This window comes from Podarcis bocagei (assembly GCF_964188305.1).
Source record: "Podarcis bocagei genome assembly, chromosome: 1".
In the NCBI taxonomy this organism is placed as follows: domain Eukaryota; kingdom Metazoa; phylum Chordata; class Lepidosauria; order Squamata; family Lacertidae; genus Podarcis; species Podarcis bocagei.
The window spans coordinates 25018906-25037571 of record NC_138125.1 but is presented as its reverse complement, the minus strand read 5'-3'; the positions used below and the strand labels follow the sequence as shown (position 1 = coordinate 25037571).

The 18666-nt window shown below is 43.0% G+C and overlaps 1 protein-coding gene across 4 annotated transcripts in view; it reads right to left on the bottom strand.

The window, feature by feature from the left end:
- The window catches only part of FOXN3 (forkhead box N3), a 146510-nt gene that overhangs the window by 60675 nt on the left and 67169 nt on the right, over nt 1–18666 (bottom strand). For all 4 annotated transcript variants that reach the window (XM_081173691.1, XM_081173690.1, XM_081173692.1 and 1 more), the window contains exon 4: nt 9631–9695. In XM_081173691.1, the coding sequence (XP_081029817.1) occupies nt 9631–9695 (65 nt within the window). The remainder of the gene's footprint in view (nt 1–9630; nt 9696–18666) is intronic.

Genomic DNA, 18666 nt, shown 5'->3' with positions numbered 1-18666 from the left:
CCAAAAGGTGTTCTAAAATCCAGCCATCACAAAATGTGTGGAACGAGAGTGAAGAAGATTTTCTCATATATATATATTTTCTAATATATATATATATTAAAGGTCAAAGCAGCACCCTACAGGGTAGAAATAAAGTACCATATTTTTTGTCCCATAGGACGCTCCGTCCCATAGGACGCACTTAGTTTTTTTGGGGGGAAACAAAGGAAATTTCCCCCCTTTATTTCCCCCCCAAAACCAGGTCGGGGAACAACTCCCGCAGGGAAGTCTGCCCGGCACGAGGGGTGCTCTGCTTAAGGGCGCGCTGCGCGCCGGGTGGCAGGCTGTTATCCACAGCGTGGGGAGCCCTGCGGGAACTCCCGTGGGCTCCCCAGGCTTGCTGATAGCTTCCTGAAGCCTGGAGAGCGAGAGGGGTTGGTGCGCACCGACCCCTCTCGCTCTCCAAGCTTCAACGAAAGCCTGTATTCACCCCATAGGACGCACACAGATTTCCCATTCATTTTTGGAGGGGAAAAAGTGTGTCCTATAGGGCGAAAAATACGGTAAGCAGAAGGCTTTCATTTGAGAGCAAATTTGACACTCAACTTTATACATAGTCCAGGTTGATTAATGCAATATATTAATATCTTAACAGTAACAAACACAACAGCAATCCCTGTTTGGATGTTGTCTTTGCTGAGAAAAGAAAGAGAGATAATCACCAAGAGCAACTGGGTGTTGTCAGTGTAAAATAAATTCCTCACTACAGCAGCAAAGTTTCTAAAATACTGTCTTAGAACTCTATAATTACATACTGTAACAGTTACAGGTAAAATGGCAAGTTCTTTGGAGGAGGAGTGCGGTGATGCCAAGTCTCATGGAAACTAGTGTAACAAACACAACAATCACCATAAAGGATCTGAACTGAACCTTGCTGGAATTATTTTGGTCCCATGACTTGAGAGGCATCTTCCCTCTGGCACAAGTCTGCTATTTAACTTCAGGTGAACATTTTTTTTACTTTTCTTCTTACATTTATGTCCCATCTTCCTTCCACCATGAAACCCATCCACGCACCAACCAGACCCAGACCTGCTTAGCTTCAGCCAAGTGGTGGCTCCATATGCTTTCAGATCATACTAATAGTATAATGATACGAACAACAACAAGGGGTTGCACTAAATTCCCTTGGGCATCCTTTCCAATTTTGATTCTGTTCATTAAATGCATATTGCAAAGACTGTTCAAAGAGGTTCACCAGCTTTATCAGGTTGCAATTGCTGCGGCAACACTGCAAGGCAAGGCAGTATTATTACCTCCCATAACTGAGAGAGCATGACCAGCCTAAGGCTACCTACTGAATTTGTGGCAGAGGTGAGACTCAAACCAGAGACTTCAAGATTTATGGCTCCGTTTTTCAGCCACTATGCTACCGCAGCTGCCACCGATCTTATCTTCTACTGATGTCTACCATGAACAAACTGTGGTGCAGGAAAGTAGCGTTGGCTTCAGATGCAGATATTAAAGAGGGCATTTGTTAAACTAACCTCCTCACCTTTTTTACTTGGTGCAAGAGATAAGAGCTCTGAAAATCTTTCACTGGTGTTGGCTGTTGTTGTTGTGGTGGTGGTGGTTGTTTGATAGGAATAAATCACTTACAGCACTTCAACTACATGAACTAAAACCAAGTAATGGTTAGTGAATCTATCTGTAATTAAGGCCTCCCTTTATGTCTGGTGGACACACTCAAGTATAATCTACATGTGTAATCCACCAGGAGTGAAGGGCATGCATAATAACTATGGTGAATGGAAAGACAGTTTTCTGATCCCTTCTCCACCCCACCCCCCCAGCCACCTGCACCCATGAAAATCTCTCTTCATTGTACTGGGAAGTGGTGGCTCCTGTGCAATGGGACCATGGAAGAGCTGCTGTGGAAGGTGGGAATTGCCCTAAAACCAGGAATAGCAACATCCAATTTCGGGCAGCTTCCCCCTCTGGCAGTATCCTCTCCTAGTCATTTCACATTGGTCAAGAGTGGCCCCATGGATGGTATAGACAGCTGCAGGGGTAGGAAGGGGTAGAAAATTTATCAGGGTCCAAGCCACAGATTTAGGTGTCCTTCAAAGAAGAAGAAAAGAGGGTGGCGACTCAGAAGCTACGGTGTGCCATTTCCTGGCTGCTGTTTCAAAGTAATTTAAAAGCCACACAATTTTCTCTACAAACATGTGTTCCTTACACCTGGGGTGCTTCCAGACTGGTGCTATTTTTGGGTGGGATGCAATCATATACCAGCAAACTTAGGTTGCACAATTATCACTGGCTGGGAGCTCTTTCTCAAGAAATCTACTTCTCCAAAATATTGGATTTTTTTGCAGTAAGGATAAGTGACAGGAAAATGCACTGGAAAGTGTTGGGTAACACTTCCTTTGATGCAATGTCTTATTTCCTTCCTGCAAACAAATCAAAATGAATGCTTAATAAGCAGGTTGTCTAGACACACTACTGATGGGATACACTACTTTTTTTGCATTTTTGCCCGAGGTTTAGCATGCAAGTACAACTTTTCTGTATGTCCATTAAAAAAACAAACCAACAGTGTTGCACTGCTTGCTTGAGAGAAGTTTCATAAAAACACTAAACACCCCAAATGCTGTAACTTGCATTGGATCAGGCCTACAGACTACAGCACTAGTAAATCGCTGCAAATCGTGATATGTTTTGATCATCACTATGCAAGCATAAATGTTTAGGATTAGAGGTGACAGCGCAGTATGGCTCTGGAGATGGATGCTTGGTATCACAGGTGAGGAGAGTGCTGTTTCAAAAATAAAGCAAGCCCCAGTTACCAAGAGTTTAGAACGCACTGACTTTAGCATATACGAACCTTGGGAGAAAAATATTCTGAGTTCATTTGAAACGAGGAAAAAGAAACTACAAACGCATGGCTTGCATGTGCTTGAACGCTGTCGCCATTTTTTTTCAGGTCACAGTTAAGGACGGAAAATTGAAAGACAAGGCAGCCCAACTACCTGTTTAACTGCATCAATTATCTGCCACCAAAAATAAAGAAGGGATACATGCCTTGGATGCAGTTATAAATCACACACTGATTTAAACACATGGATAGCACCAGTGATCCTGCTTGGAAAAGGAGTTAACAAACATATTACTTCTTTTAGACCAAATGTGGCCACAGCGAACAAACCATTTAATTACCCTATTTCAGATTTCTATAGATGTTGCTCTACCTTATGCTTTCCCATGATCTAAGCATATAATTTTTATTTGCTTTCCCACAGCCCTTTTTAGATTACAACATCAGAGAGGCTGGGCAAGGGCTTGCAAAGAACAGTGTTGTCATCAGCAAAACTATTTTTCATCATGCATTTCAGCAAAGCTAGTGTTTTTCTTTTCCTTTTCCTGCTCAACACTTCATCCAGGAGCCCTGGCTTCAAGAGAACTACACCCCTACCTAACGTTTGTGGTGTACCCTGACCTGACCTGAAGTACCAACCACTCCCCTCGGTTGTCAAGGTAATGTAAACAAAGGCAGCAAACTTTGCCCAGAGGCATTCACAAGTGGCTACGGTAGTCAGCTGATACACAAATCAAACTCAGACAGAGTTTTGAAATTAGTGAAGAATGTTTTTGCCTTGTAGCCAGCTTAGCTATATTATGATCTCTGAAGATGCAGCTAGTTCTTAAACTGTCCAAAATCCCAGAAAACGCCAGAAGCATCACTGGCTGCCTCAAGAAACGGTATTAGGATGGTGTGTTGACTGCAGAGCTATCACATTTGCACACCTATAAACATGCATTTGTGGCATTCTGATATTCTGTCCTGTCACCTTTTTTCTTTCCAATGAATTCAGCCTGCCTCTGCTAAAATAAATCATCCCCATCTCACATTGTCATGGCCACACCTGCGTCCTCTGGATTTAACTGTGTGGGGAATTCCCCATCATTCCACTCTTTGCTGCGGAACAGGAAGCCTTCAATAATTCTGCTGAAAATATGACAGGGAACACAAAAGTTCCACGGAGCACAGCTCAGGTAGGGGAGAGTCTACCGCCTACCCTCCACCAGACAGTGAAGTGAACACAACCACAAACAACTTGCAGGAGGCATGAAACTCACTTGGGCAAACCATTCTATCTAAGCTTACGACATCTCACAAGAGAAATTGTGAAGACAAAATGGAATAGCCCTATGTACATTACTGCACACTTCCTCAAGGAAGGGCAGAAAAACAGATAGGATATTATGCTTCCTACTGCTGAAAACTGTCTGTCCCACTCTAGCTACCCCTTCCATTTTGCCCCATCTTACTAATGACCATAGTTAAAACACAACACAACATTTCCTATATTTTATTATATTTTAAGACTACCCTTCATCCTGGAGGATCACAGTGCAACGAACAGAAAAGAACAAACTTTAAAATCAAGTTAATATACCCTTAAAATCATTCCATAATTCAGCAGCGGATGCAAACCAAAGCCATGCTAGACTCATAATCCACCTTCAAAGGGCTGTGGGGGGAAATATGCGTCCTCAGTTGTCGCCTAAAAATCGTGAGTGCAGGAGGCAGCTGTATCTTCAAAAGAAAGGGAGCTTCAAAAATGAGGTTCCACCATGGAGGCCATGTTTTCTGTCATGGCAAACTATTATTGGGATGAGTTAGCATATTTACGTTTTCGTCTGTATCATGCCAAGGAACCAAAGTAATTTATGTGAAGATTTAGGATGGTACATGTGAAGCCCCAGTGGTGCTCTTCCTTGACCATGTTTTGCAAATCAATGATTCAAAGTTAACAGACTAAATTAATATGCATCTGCTAAAGAGACACAATTTAAACATATTTTGGCACAGAGATTTAACCAAAGGAACAAAACTGTACTTTAACAGAGAAGACCAGAGAAGAAAATGCTAGGTGGCAACCTATGGGAGAAATCAGCAAAAAGGCTAAAGAAAAAGAAACACTGCTGTCAGCCAAGAACTTCTTGTTTAAAAAAAAAATCACCAAAAATTGTAGGAGAATAAAGATTTTAGGATACATTGTAAATCTAGATGCTATTGACTTACATGGATGATGGCCTACTTTTAAGCAACTCGTAGCTCGAGTGGTATATGCTAAATATTGAAAGCAAGAAAAAAATCCCAAGCAATAAATGAATACACTCTGAGGAAGGAATACACCTATATTGGTGTTAAGGAAACAGTATCAAGACGGGATTGTTTTATTAAAAAATGGGTACCCTTTTAAAATTTCTGCAATCGTAAATTGGTTACAAGGAAATGTATTTCACAATGCTACTACTATTCATATATTTTATTTCTCACAAAAATATCACTTAAACCTAATAAACCTAATAAAAGCCCCTTTAAACCAAACACCACCTCATCCATGTACCAATGTAATATCCAATTACCGTAATCAAGAGGAAAATAATTACATTTCTATTTCAAAAGCTTTCCGCAGGATCTGTGCAGCCTGCTCAACTTATCCCTCCAATTGCAACCACTCTGCCTAAAGCCACAGTGAAATAAACACAAGTAGCCAGTCATTAGTTTTGACCAACATTCACTGTAATATAGACTTGGTGAAAGTCTGCCACTCCACAGGAATCTGGTGGTTTTCTTACCTGAATAGATGTTGTTAGGGCCACTGGATGAACAGCCAATCTAGTAGCAAGAACTTAGCATTCGAATATGGGTAAGCGAAATATTTTTAAGTAAGAGACCATTGTACCAAGGCCAATCCCTTTGATATTTAAACCTACTACTGTGCTAACAAGAATACCTCTACCTTCACTGCTGAACTTAAAATACTGACCTATTAAAAATGCTCTGCCCTATTAACATTTATTTTAGATGTATTACAGATCAGATCCAGTTCTACGTTCCTTGACATTTTCTTCAATGTTCACCTCTGTACCCTTTCATCCTGTTCCAAATGTGCAGAAGAATACGGGTGTTAGAAAGTCTCAAGACGCAGATTTTTATCACAGGAACGAACTGTCCTAATCACCAGAAAATCATAGTTCGAGCCGAGTCTTGTTCCATCCATGGTTCTTGCTGTGCTGCACCACTCTTCCCTTCTCCTGATACTACGTTCTGCCTACCTTAATCATATCGGACAAGGAACACGTCTCTTCAACACCCTGCACAGCTCTCATCCATTCAACTGCAAGCTGTACAAAAGTCCATGTACTTATGCATACACGCATGGAAAACGCAATCCTATCCAGGTTTACTCAGAGCTTTGCTCACATCCCACTGTGCTCATTGTAGTTCATTTCCAGGCAAGTGTGAAAAGAAGTGCAGTCTCAGTAAAGCTTTCTGAGATGTTTAAATCTAGGTTCATTGCAAGGACATGGATAACACAAACTTTGACCTCTCTTCCAATGGTAACCCAAAACAGGACTAATCCACCAAATATTTAATCATGAAGCTGACACTGGAAATGTCTCTTTTAATATCACTCCATCAGTACTTGGGCTTTGAACAGCAACTTTACAAGGAAGATGGTGACACTGGTTGGTTATTTAATGCTCAGCCAATAATTATTTTATATCAATAACTGAAAATGCAGAACTGTAAGTCTGAAATATTGCCAAAAGACTGCAAAAGCGTGGTAGCATCAGTAATGCAACTGGAGAGAATACATGCAATGTTAATGTGTTTTACTGACCATATGAACGTTCCAAGGGAATCTATTTGTAGGATTTCAAAATCTTTCATAGTGTTCCTTCTTTTTTGTGTGTATTTGTGTGTAGCATGGGTTTATGATTCTGGATAATTCCTAGTAAAAACGGATGTATCATATTCAATGGGAAGTACCCTGAGGCTGCTGACTATATAAGACTGATTGTATTGCTTTGATTTGCCGATCTATATTTTCAACACACACACACACACACACACACACATATGCTGGAATGAGCAAGGACTCTCTGCTTGTTATAACCAGCCACTGCTATGAACCTCCCTCAAATTACTGTGAGGCAGCACTGAGCTCAAATAAGATTGTATATAAATAAATAAATAAATGCAAGAACATGTAATTCAGTAACATAAAATAATAAAGAAATAAAAAAATAAAGACAATATAAATGAATACAAATAAAAATTAAATATATGCACACACATACATATATACAAATTTGAGTTGTTTCATCCACAATCCCTAGAAAAAATATTTATTGGTGTGGGAGAAGCTGTACACTTTTTAAAGAATGATTTGTTTTATTTATAAGTATTGCCCTCGAGGTCTTATGACTCGAGGTCTTATTGTTACTTGAATTTCACAGAGTAGCATTTTTCGCAGGAGGCATTTGAACACTGCCACCATCATTAATATATAAAATAGTTTTTGGGCACATAGCTGAAAATACGATTGTCAAGATGTCTGCCAAGACAATGGTTTTATGCCTTCATTTATAAAATAAGGCTTTATGCCCTTATTGTTGTCCCAAGGTGAGAATTTTGGGTTAGGCAGCTGTTCCTGCACGTGCCACATGATGGATGGTGGAAGGCACAGTTGCTAAAATTCAGCCTTCTTTAGATACTGCACTCTAGCCTAGTCCAAATGAACTAGAATTCTAAACTAATAAAAGCCCAGATGTGCTTATTCCTCTAAATGACGAAAACTTGCCTGGTACTTAATTTAACACATTCATATTCCCAGGATTCTACAGTGGTTATTGAATTTCCACCTAGCTAGCTGCTCAAACCTACCCATTTCATTGAGCAGCCAAACTCTGATTCACCTTCCATTTCCTCCTAATCCACAATATTAAGTTCTTACAATTTGGTGTGGAGGGGTGAGCTGGGGTGGGGAGAACAAGAGGAGAGAGCCATTTGTAAACCAGTCTGTAATATGGCACACACAAGAAATCTGAATGTGTTTTCAGGGCAGTCCGTTCTATGGACTAGAAGAGGGAAGATATCAAAACAAAACTTTCCCAGCCACAGATTGTAACATGGGATTCAAAAGCAGTCATCTTGGCCGTATGCTGGCCAGCTATTGCTAGACAACTGTGCTATTTTTGGTATGTGCTGCTGCTGCTTCATTGTTCGGCTGTTTGGGTTTTATTTTGCATGGTTTTGCATTATTTTAGTGGTGTTTTCGTTAGGTGCTTTTTAAAATTTGTGAAGCACTGTGGTATTTTTGGATGAACTGCAATCTATAAATAGCTTAAAGGGGAAAATACAGCTGAAACGGTGGATAATGAGTCCCCCATTCCAAGGCTATACAGTGGTACTTCGGGTTAAGTACTTAATTCGTTCCGGAGGTCCGTTCTTAACCTGAAACTGTTCTTAACCTGAAGCACCACTTTAGCTAATGGGGCCTCCTGCTGCCGCCACATGATTTCTGTTCTCATCCTGAGGTAAAGTTCTTAACCTGAGGTAATATTTCTGGGTTAGCGGAGTCTGTAACCTGAAGCGTATGTAACCTGAAGTGTATGTAACCCGAGGTACCACTGTAAAGCCAAAATGGTAATCTTACTTTGGATATGGAACCGTGATCACTGTGCCTTATGTATAGATAATAATCGCTTGCTTAAAACATGGCCATTTCCCTGTTTTGAGTGCTGCTTTTGCATCAGGTGTGGGAGGCTGGGCTTCAAATTTTCATTTGGCATCAAGTTCATTTAAGCATCATCATCTCCATAAAGTACTATGTAATCTATCACTACAACCTGATACTTACAGACATTTTCAGCAAATGCAATCCATGGAAAAACACAAAAGACAAGTACCTCCATTAATCTAGAAAATTAGCCTCCTTGTCTTTTCTAAATGCAAATGAAGCAGTAGCCATAGTCGGCCGCCAGATTTTGGTTACGTGTTCTGATTACTGCCTCCCAAGAGTTATGGAAAGATAGGCAGATCTCCTATTGATATGTGCAATCAAATTTCACAGAATAGCAGCCTGGAAGTACAGCTGATAAAACTATACCCAAAAGATAACCCGAGTCTAGATCGGATTACAATTATGATTCAGAATGTGGCACACGCACACAAGTATGAAAGTGATGCTCCAAGTTGCATCAGATCCAATTTCCAAGTTACAAATGCATAATGTACTAGTTAAGATTATTCTGAATGGAAAAAAGAAGCCTCACAGATATACACATCTCTCCAGTAATGAATAGGGGAAACCGTCGGAATATAACAAAATTTCAAAAACGGAAGACTTTGTGCCTTTATATCAATCACCTTCTGCTGCTGTAGAGCTGGCAGGCGATTGCTGCAAGTTATTTTTGCACAGGCGCAATAAGGAGCAAAGTTATTATCTTTATCAACACAACTGAAAGTTACCGGAACATGTCCTGAATAAACTCTGTTGACTTTGCTAGAAATGGGAGATAACAAAATCAATGATGGAGGGGAGGAAGAAGAGAGCCACCTTCACGACACACTGTAACCTTTTCCAATAAATGTTTTGCATGTTATAAAGGTAGGCACAGAGAAATATATATATTTATATATCTGTGGTATACACACACACACAAACGCACGAGTCCACCACAGCTTCTTTCCAGAAAGCTTGTGAAAATCATGATAATTCTCAAGAGAATTAATGACGGGGAGGGAGAAGGGAAGATGTCAAGGGAAGAAAAATGGAATATATGACCTACCTTGCAGAAGGGCTCCATTTCGCTTGAAAAAGGTGCTTCCTGGCCAAATAGGTGGACCTGATGTGCTGAAGGCAATAAAAAAGAAGCGTAAGGAAAATATTTATGTGATTTCGCAGTTGGCATAATTATACCTTCTTCTTCCTTCTTTTTTAAAGTGTGGCATCTGTTTCGCTGTGGTAAGAACACAGCATTTTGTTTTTAAAGAGTAGGGCTTAGCTCTTCATTAAAAAAAATAATTATTTAACTATCACATTCTATTCACAAGAAGAAACTCAGCCCAATATCGGCCCACACACTTTTAAGAAGGGAGGGAAGAGAAATCTAGAAACAAAAATATTTCTCCCACACACAATTGTAAAAAAACATAATAAATTCATAGCCTGGCAAAACATACATTAAGCTTACTTCTGAAATGCAAAAATGCTTTACACACTCACACTCTATAAGCCAGATCTCACTTCCCATTTTAAAAAGTATAAACCAAAGGCAGCATCTGTTGCTTGCATAAACCAACCCTGAACCAGATGCTGTTTTATTGCAACCTAGAGGACAACTTCTTATAGTGGCAAAGGTGGGTCTTTCCGGGTGCAATCTTCTGAAAGTTAGGCTTCACAGGTGGCGGTGTGTATTTTGAAGTTTGCACGTGTATATATCAACATGTTTGTACACAGGCATTCTGCCTATGAAATCTGTCAACAAGTATGTGTGTGTGTTGATGGATCACGTCTATAAATGTGTATGTGCACAGGTCAAATCGCATGATGATCTACAAAGGTTAACAATTTTCTCCAATTCAAAGGCTTTGGGGTATCAGAATTGGAGAAAGACATTATTTCCTCTTCAGCTTAGAAAAGGGGTTTTGTAAAGCTACCGTATTTTTCGCCCCATAAGACGCACTTTTTCCCCTCCAAAAATGAAGGGGAAATCGGGGTGCGTCTTATGGGGCGAATGCCTGCAAGCCTCGCGCGCCCGGCAGGAGGTCCCACCGGGTGCGCGAGGCTTGGGGCGGCAGCCTGTCGCCCGAAGCACGGGGAGCCCTCGGGAGGGCTCCCCCTGCTTCGGGCGAGTGTCTGCAAGCCTCGCGCACCCGGCAGGAGGTCCCACCGGGTGCGCGAGGCTTGGGGCGGCAGCCTGTCGCCCGAAGCACGGGGAGCCCTCGGGAGGGCTCCCCCTGCTTCGGGCGAGTGTCTGCAAGCCTTGCGCACCCGGCAGGAGGTCCCACCGGGTGCGCGAGGCTTGGGGCGGCAGCGGACTGCTTGCGCGCACCTAGAAGCTTGGGGCGCGCTGAGCTCAGCACGCCCCAAGCTCCTGGTGTAGCGCAGCGATCCGCTAGCCCTGGGAGAGCCCCGCGGCTCTCCCAAGGCTAGCGGACTGCTTGCGTGCACCTAGAAGCTTGGGGCGCGCTGAGCTCAGCACGCACCAAGCTTCTAGGTGCGCGCAAGCAGTCCGCTGCCGCCCCAAGCCTTGCGCACCCGGTGGGACCTCCTGCCGGGTGCGCAAGGCTTGGGGCGGCAGCGGACTGCTTGCGCGCACCTAGAAGCTTGGGGCGCGCTGAGCTCAGCACGCTCCAAGCTCCTGGTGTAGCTCAGCGATCCGCTAGCCCTGGGAGAGCCCCGCGGCTCTCCCAAGGCTAGCGGACTGCTTGCGCGCACGCAGAAGCTTGGGGCGCGCTGAGCTCAGCGCGCCCCAAGCTCCTGGTGTAGCGCAGCGATCCGCTAGCCCTGGGAGAGCCCCGCGGCTCTCCCAGGGCTAGCGGACTGCTTGCCGGCACGCAGAAGCTTGGGGCGCGCTGACCTCAGCTCGCCCCAAGCTTCTGGATTAGCGCAGGGGTCCGCTAGCCCTGGGAGAGGCGCCCGGCTCTTCCACGCTAGCGGAGACCTTGCCGGCACGCAGAAGCTTGGGGCGCGCTGAGCTCCGCACGCCCCAAGCTCCTGGCGTAGCGCAGCGCACCTGGGGGGGAAATAAAATTTTTTTCCTTTATTTCCCCCCCAAAAATCTAGGTGCGTCTTATGGGCCGGTGCGTCTTATGGGGCAAAAAATACGGTATATTAGATGCTCTTGGTTAAACCCTGAAGCCACTTCATCACACAATGCTTAAAGGCAAAACACACCCACACACCCACAACGCTGTGAGATTTGGGGCCAACTTGAGAGCGGCCTATCTAATCATCAATGGCATCACTGTAGCTAGGAAACAACTCTTGATACGCAGAGACTTGCAGCTTAATTTCAGGTTTGCGGCACACTATCAGCACTAAATCAACTAACCAAAGACATTTGATCCAATAGATAAATGGAACTATGTCCAGTTATTTTCTTAACTTCATTGACACGAGGACGTCTGAAAGTTGAATCAGGCAAGGTTTACAATCTGCCACATCCCTGCTCTGCTCTGTCTTAATAGATAGAATAAATTGCAGCTAAGGAAATAGATGGAGGCACAAACAGTCATCATCTTCTTATGGAACGATCATCACATTACCGCCAATTTGCACAACCTTTAGATTGATGATTCAGCCCAACCTTCACACGTCTTCATACCCACTGCTGGGCAGGTTTTAATTATAGTCATAGCAGGTGTATTAGAGAGGATTAGCTGCTTCTACAAGCAACAGCTGAGACCCCCCCCCCCCGCGCTACAATAGCCAACATAACTGCTTTGCACATGTCAAACACTGCATTCTGCATATATTCAGATGCCAAATCCTTTCTATCACACCGTTTCAGCCAAAGTACATATTGCCTAGTTTGTTAAAAGCAACAACAAATAATGTGTGCTATTTTATTTATTGTTGTATGTCGCTTTGGGTTGCATTCTGTCCTCACTGCTGTCACGTAGAATCCTGTGGGAAGCCAACAAGCAGATCCTAAGCTCAACAGCACTCTCTCCAACTGCATTTCCCACTGACTGGTTTCAGAGGCACCGCCTCCAACAGAACAGTCCTTGCGGCTAGCAACCATTGAAACCTTATTCTTCATGAATGAGTTCTGTCCCGACTTCCCTTCAGTCTACTACAGGCTTATAAACCTGGAAATGGTAAGCTTAAGGGGGAAAGGAAAGAGAAGAAAGCATCCATTAGAATCAAGATCTTTCAAAACAGACTCAAAAATATTCCCTTAAATGGGATGCATCTTCTACCTAAATATAGAAGGGTGAATATTTCCCTTCCAGGAAAATGAATTCAATTTAGAAAAAAGAAGAGAAGGAAAAGGCTATTAGTGCCTGACCACAACTAGTGACACAAGAAAGATTTTACATACATGCACACACTTGGTCACTGCAGTTGGGTGTCTTGCAACATTCAAGCGACATAGAGTGGTACTTCGGGTTAAGTACTTAATTTGTTCCGGAGGTCTGTTCTTAACCTGAAACTGTTCTTAACCTGAAGCACCACTTTAGCTAATGGGGCCTCCTGTTGCCGCTGCGCTGCTGGAGCACGATTTCTGTTCTCACCCTGAAGCAAAGTTCTTAACCTGAAGCACTATTTCTGGGTTAGCGGAGTCTGTAACCTGAAGTGAATGCAACCTGAAGCATATGTAACCCGAGGTACCACTGTACTAAGCTAATAATGTGAGAACAGAAGCCTCTTGTTTGTAAGCCTCCATTTATCCAAGTCATCACTATTTCTCCTTAAAATTGGGTTTTAATTTCAGTTATTATTTGCATTTACTCAAGGAGAAGCAAAAACTTTCAGGTACAGCACAAACTGTTTCCGTGTTGAAAAAAGGGGCCTGATGATGTCATCATTTTAATGACATGCCTCTTAAACTTCACACAAGATACACAGGCCCACTGCAGAGTTAAAAAGTTAATTTTTCTATCCATTACAAGTGATGGCATATTATTGACATATTAAAGCCAATGCATGTTAAAACCAATAATGGTTTTAGTGATCATATGATCTTTTTCAACTTTCACCTCTTAAATAGGTTGTAAAATCATAAAAATAAACAGGCACTTCGGATACTTCCTGATTTTTTTCCACTCTTAAGGCAGCAATACGAACATCTAACATGGCCCAAACCTCAACAAATCTATTTGTGATTTAAGGGGGTGGGGCAGTGAACTGAGGGCATTCAAGGGAAATGACAAAAGTAAATACTATATTGGCAGCACTCATGCAAAACAGGTTTTTATCTGAGTCACGAGGGGGAGAAACTGAGCCACCAAGAACAATCAACCCCTTTCCAAGAAACCTAAACCCCACCCCTGCTAACCCAGAGTTCTCTGAATTCCCTGCACATTGGCAAAGCACCCAATGTTTCATAGTTGTTCGTACAGGAGTCACAAGGTCTAGCACAAGATGGCACTGGGCAAGGCTAGCAAAGCAACCATTTTGGGGCAGATCCTGGTGTCATGCCCCAAAGAATTTCCATCCATGGGAGACAGAATGCCTCAACAGGGCTAACTACTGCTTGAGGAGGAGGAGTGGTTCAGAGTGGAATCAAACTTTAGGTATTTCACCAAAAGGGAGGGAAAAAACCCCAGTACATACATAGTCCAAGGCATTCTGATTACTCGAAGTCTTGCAGATTATCCTGTATGTTTTTTTGTATATTGGCAGGGGGTTTAAGGGGCCAACATTCAATGATAAGAGCACATTCTTTGCACGCGAAGGGTCCAGGGTTCAATCCTTGTCTCTCCCACCTCCCCACCCCTCAGATATGGCTGAGAAAGACCCTTGCCTGAAACCCGGAGAGCCACCAACAGTCAATGCAGATGATACTATGCCAGGGTCATGGACTGGCTGTATGCAGAAGAGTGGTGGGAGGCACCAGCTAGGGAACCCCCCTGGGGAAGAAGGCTCAGAGCTAGAGGATTGGTGGTGGGATGGTGATGAGTGGTCAGAGAGAGAAGGAGCAGGCTAGGAGGAGGCGTCGGTGTCAGAAGCAGAAGTAGTGACAGGGTTTAGTGAACAGGAAGATGTTGCAGCAGGGAACAGTCCAGACACCGAGGCAGAAGTGGGGCTTGGGAGGAGTAGGGCCAGGAGGAAGGGAGGCCAGCTGCAGAAGAAACCAGGGAGTCTCCCCCTCCTGCTGCGACCAGCTTCCCTCCACCCTGGTCTCCTAGAACACACAAGAGTAATAAAACGGCCAGATCAAGGGTAGGTTGCGTGCAGATGCAGGCTGAGATGGCATGAGAAAGACCTTGGAGAGGAGGAGATCTAGTGGGCAGGGACCTTCAGTCCTCGCAAATGCTTCATTGGGGCAAGACCTCCAGCTGTGGTTTGCTTCCTTGAATAAAGAGTTAACTTCACTGGCCTATGGTGATTTATTGTTTGGTTGCTGACCTACCCAACTCCAGCCCTGAAAGCTATCTGACTTGGGTAAGGAAGCCACTTGTGTTTGACACCAGGGGTCTTATAGTCCTTCCCTTTGCAGTCTCTTGAAAAGGTACTGCAGCCAGAATATGGGGAAATTGCCACACTCTTACATACCCAAGTCACTTCACTAATCCAATAAGCTTAGTATATAGTTCCCACTGGTAGCTGCTTTCCAGGGTTTCAGGCAGGGAACCCTTGTAGCCCCACCTGGAGATACCAGGGGTAGAATCTGGGGCCTTAGGCATGCAAAGCCAAAGCTCTACCTCTGAGTTACAGCCTGTCAGCATCTTGATTGCAGAATTGCTTTCTGAGTGTGCATGGGGCTCTTTGCATCTTGCCCAACAGCAACTACTGTTCCAATATAAACCAAGCCCAATACTTTATGACTGGCAGGAATTGAAAGGAGCTTAGTCCCCACAGCTAGTCATCAAAGCGGGAGAGAAGGATTTGCAATCAGGAATCCATCTACACTTGTGAACGCCCACAGGTCTTATTAATGTTCATATCTATGTTTATAAATAATCACTTGGCAATCTGAAAACAGCCTTCAACAACGTACAATACAATGATCTGCTAACGTTTAGGGCAGGAACGAGGTAGAAGTAGGATTAGAGACTGTTTCTTTAGCCAGAAGTTCTACAAAGAATTACTAATATATAAAACCTAGTCACAGCCTAGTCTACATTGCAGCATTATAAAATTTTGAAATTAAAAATGAATATTTATGTCTTGCCATCGCTTTAGTAAATTTTGTTAACAAGATAAAAGAATTTACCGCTCCTTCTGACAGCTGCTGGCAGTTAATATCACAATTAGGTGTTACCTAGCAACAGCTAGCAGTATTCTTCACAAGTCAAGGAAGGGAAGAAACAGAAAAGTAACTGGACTAATTAAAATATATTTCAATATTTTAATGTGTTTATGCCAAGACATTTAGGGCACCATCCATCTAATGTTCAAACACGTTTAAAGTCTACTGTTTTGAGTATTTAAAAGTGCTTGAACTCAGGATGGATAGGGCTCATAATATTTTTACTACGTTGTAAAATAAACTAATGTTGGGGTTAACAATTTCTCATTATCCCCAGAAACGTCTTCAAGAAATATAAACTAATTAGAAATAAACAAGTTAAAATCTTCTCACCTCCACCCCTCTTCAATGACAGACTGCCTTCCATTGTTAGCATGCAATTCTCCTGTTTCCATATTTGTACAGCAATCTTGCTGGGTGAGACACTAAGATCTAAGCTACGGGAATCATGCCTATATAAATTTGAGGGGAGCCCATGCCTCTTTTCCCATGAACAGCAAACAGGAGTACTAACTAGTTTTGAGTTCCATCAGCGGGAAGCTGCTGAAGTCAGAGAAACGACTTACTTCAAGAACAAATTTATATATACTGCTTGGCATAGTGGCAAAGAGCGGAACTCTCTGGTTCTGCAGCAGAGTTCTGGCCGTTGCCACTTTCTTAAAATAGTTTTCAGAAGATGTGAGCAAAGGATCGAAAACACCTGAGTCCCTCTTGGGTTACTTCCAGTATAACTTTGGAGAAATATATTTTCAAATCAAGCTATCTAGTTCAAACACTTAAACATTTTGACCAAAGCTTCTCCCTCTTTTTCTGCTTGTTTCTGAGAGTGCTGTTAAGATTTCTTTGAAAGCATTTCCTCCTCCTTCTCCACCACCACATTTTACTTCGGTGGCATTTGTAGGGAAGTTGCCAAGGGAAAATTAGGATGCCAGACATGTTCAGTAAAGCTGTGGGTTAATGAAACAATGTTTAAAAATGTTTCCTTCTGCAGACATTTTTTTTTTTTTAAAAAAAAGAAAACAGCAGCCCGTAATTTGTGCACAAATGTGCTCACAAGTAATGGGCCTGACTGGTAGAGGCTCTCCAAGACTTCAGAACTGGGTCTCTCCCAGCCTAGCCCTTTCCCCACAAAGGGCATACATTTAACTTTAGCAATTACATAGGAAAGAGACTGGAATAGTTCAAAAGTGCTGCCAAAAACACAAAGAAAGCACCCTTCCCCCATCCACGAAGCTCAGTGTAATTATCAGGAAGGGATGGAGATTTCCCCTGCAAATAAAGTTAGATTAATAAAGTTGTTAGGTTTTTGTTTTGTTTTGTTTTTTATATCTTAGAAAAGCGACTAAGGACAGCAGGAGCAGCGGGACGAGGGAGCCTGATAGATGTTAACAAAATTAAGATCAGTGCAGAGAAAGTGAACACAGATAAATCCCTTCTCCCAAAACACTAGAATCCGAGTTGCACGCATAAATTGACTGTCAGCCGGTTTGAGTCAAACAAAAGAAGCACTTCTTCAACACAGCAAGCAATTAACTTGCCTAATTCATTGCCACATGGCCTCTAGCGCAAGTATCTTTTAAGACAACTTGGATAAATCCATTGTACAAAAAAATCCATTATTTTATTATTTCTTTTTAAAAAAATCCCACCAGCCCTCATAGCAGGATGCAAGGGTCTCTTTCCCAAACCCCATCTTATTCTCACAACACTACCGGGAGGTAATTTAGCCTAATACTGGGGTCAGCAAACTGCTTCAGCAGGGGGCCAGTCCACTGTCCCTCAGACCTTGTGGGGGGCCAGACTATATTTTGAAGGAGGAAAAAATGAACGAATTCCTATGCCCCACAAATAACCCAGAGATGCATTTTAAATAAAAGGGCACATTCTACTCATGTGAAAACATGCTGATTTCCGGACCGTCTGTGGGCCAGATTTAGAAGGCGATTGGGCCGGATCTGGCCCTCAGGCCTAAGTTTGCCTACACATGGCCTAAATAGATAGCAATTGGATCAAGGACATCCAGTGAACTGGATGAGGATTTGAATCTGGGTCTCCCATGGCTCATGGTTACTAGCCATTACAGTGGTACCTTGGGTTAAGATCTTAATTCATTCTGGAGGTCCATTCTTAATCTGAAACTGTTCTTAACCTGAAGCACCACTTTAGCTAATGGGGCCTCCCACTGCCGCTGTGCAATTTCTGTTCTCATCCTGAAGCAAAGTTCTTAACCCAAGGAACTATTTCTGGGTTAGCGCAGTCTGTAACCTGAAGCGTCTGTTACCCGAGGTACCACTGTACAACTAATCATTGAACTTCTCTGTTCAGAAGTTGTGTACCTTTGATTATCAGTCGCTGGGAACAGTATCATGGGATGGCTATGTCCAATTGTGCCCTTCTTCTGAGTTGTCCTAAGGTATGTGGTTAGCTATCACTGAAGGTGGAAGCTAGGATCGTGCAACTCCTTGGGGCTGTAGCCAGAGACTTGTGGTTTGCCCTGTCAGTTCCTCCACCAGATAAGAACACAGGCTCCAGTTCTCTCTGCTACTTGCTGATCTGCACCAACTATCACATTTCTGTTACATCCTGAATGGGCAAAAAGATCGTTGCACTAATCAGTCTGCCTTCAAAGCAGAATTGGAAACCGCTGTTTGAACTAGAAGACAGAGCGTACAAGTCCAAGTCAGGCAATACTTTGAACCACAACAGTAACTGGAAGATCCTAAGGCAACTAAGAGACCACTTCGTCCAGTCCACAAAATGTCCTACTGAATTTGTTTGTCCTTAATGTGCCAGAAGTCTTAATTGTTTTTGCTTCAACAGGCTACAACACCTATGCCACTGAATGATCCAAGGTAATTCTCACGCAGGGTTTGAAATTAGCAGGGCACCAGGCACATTTTG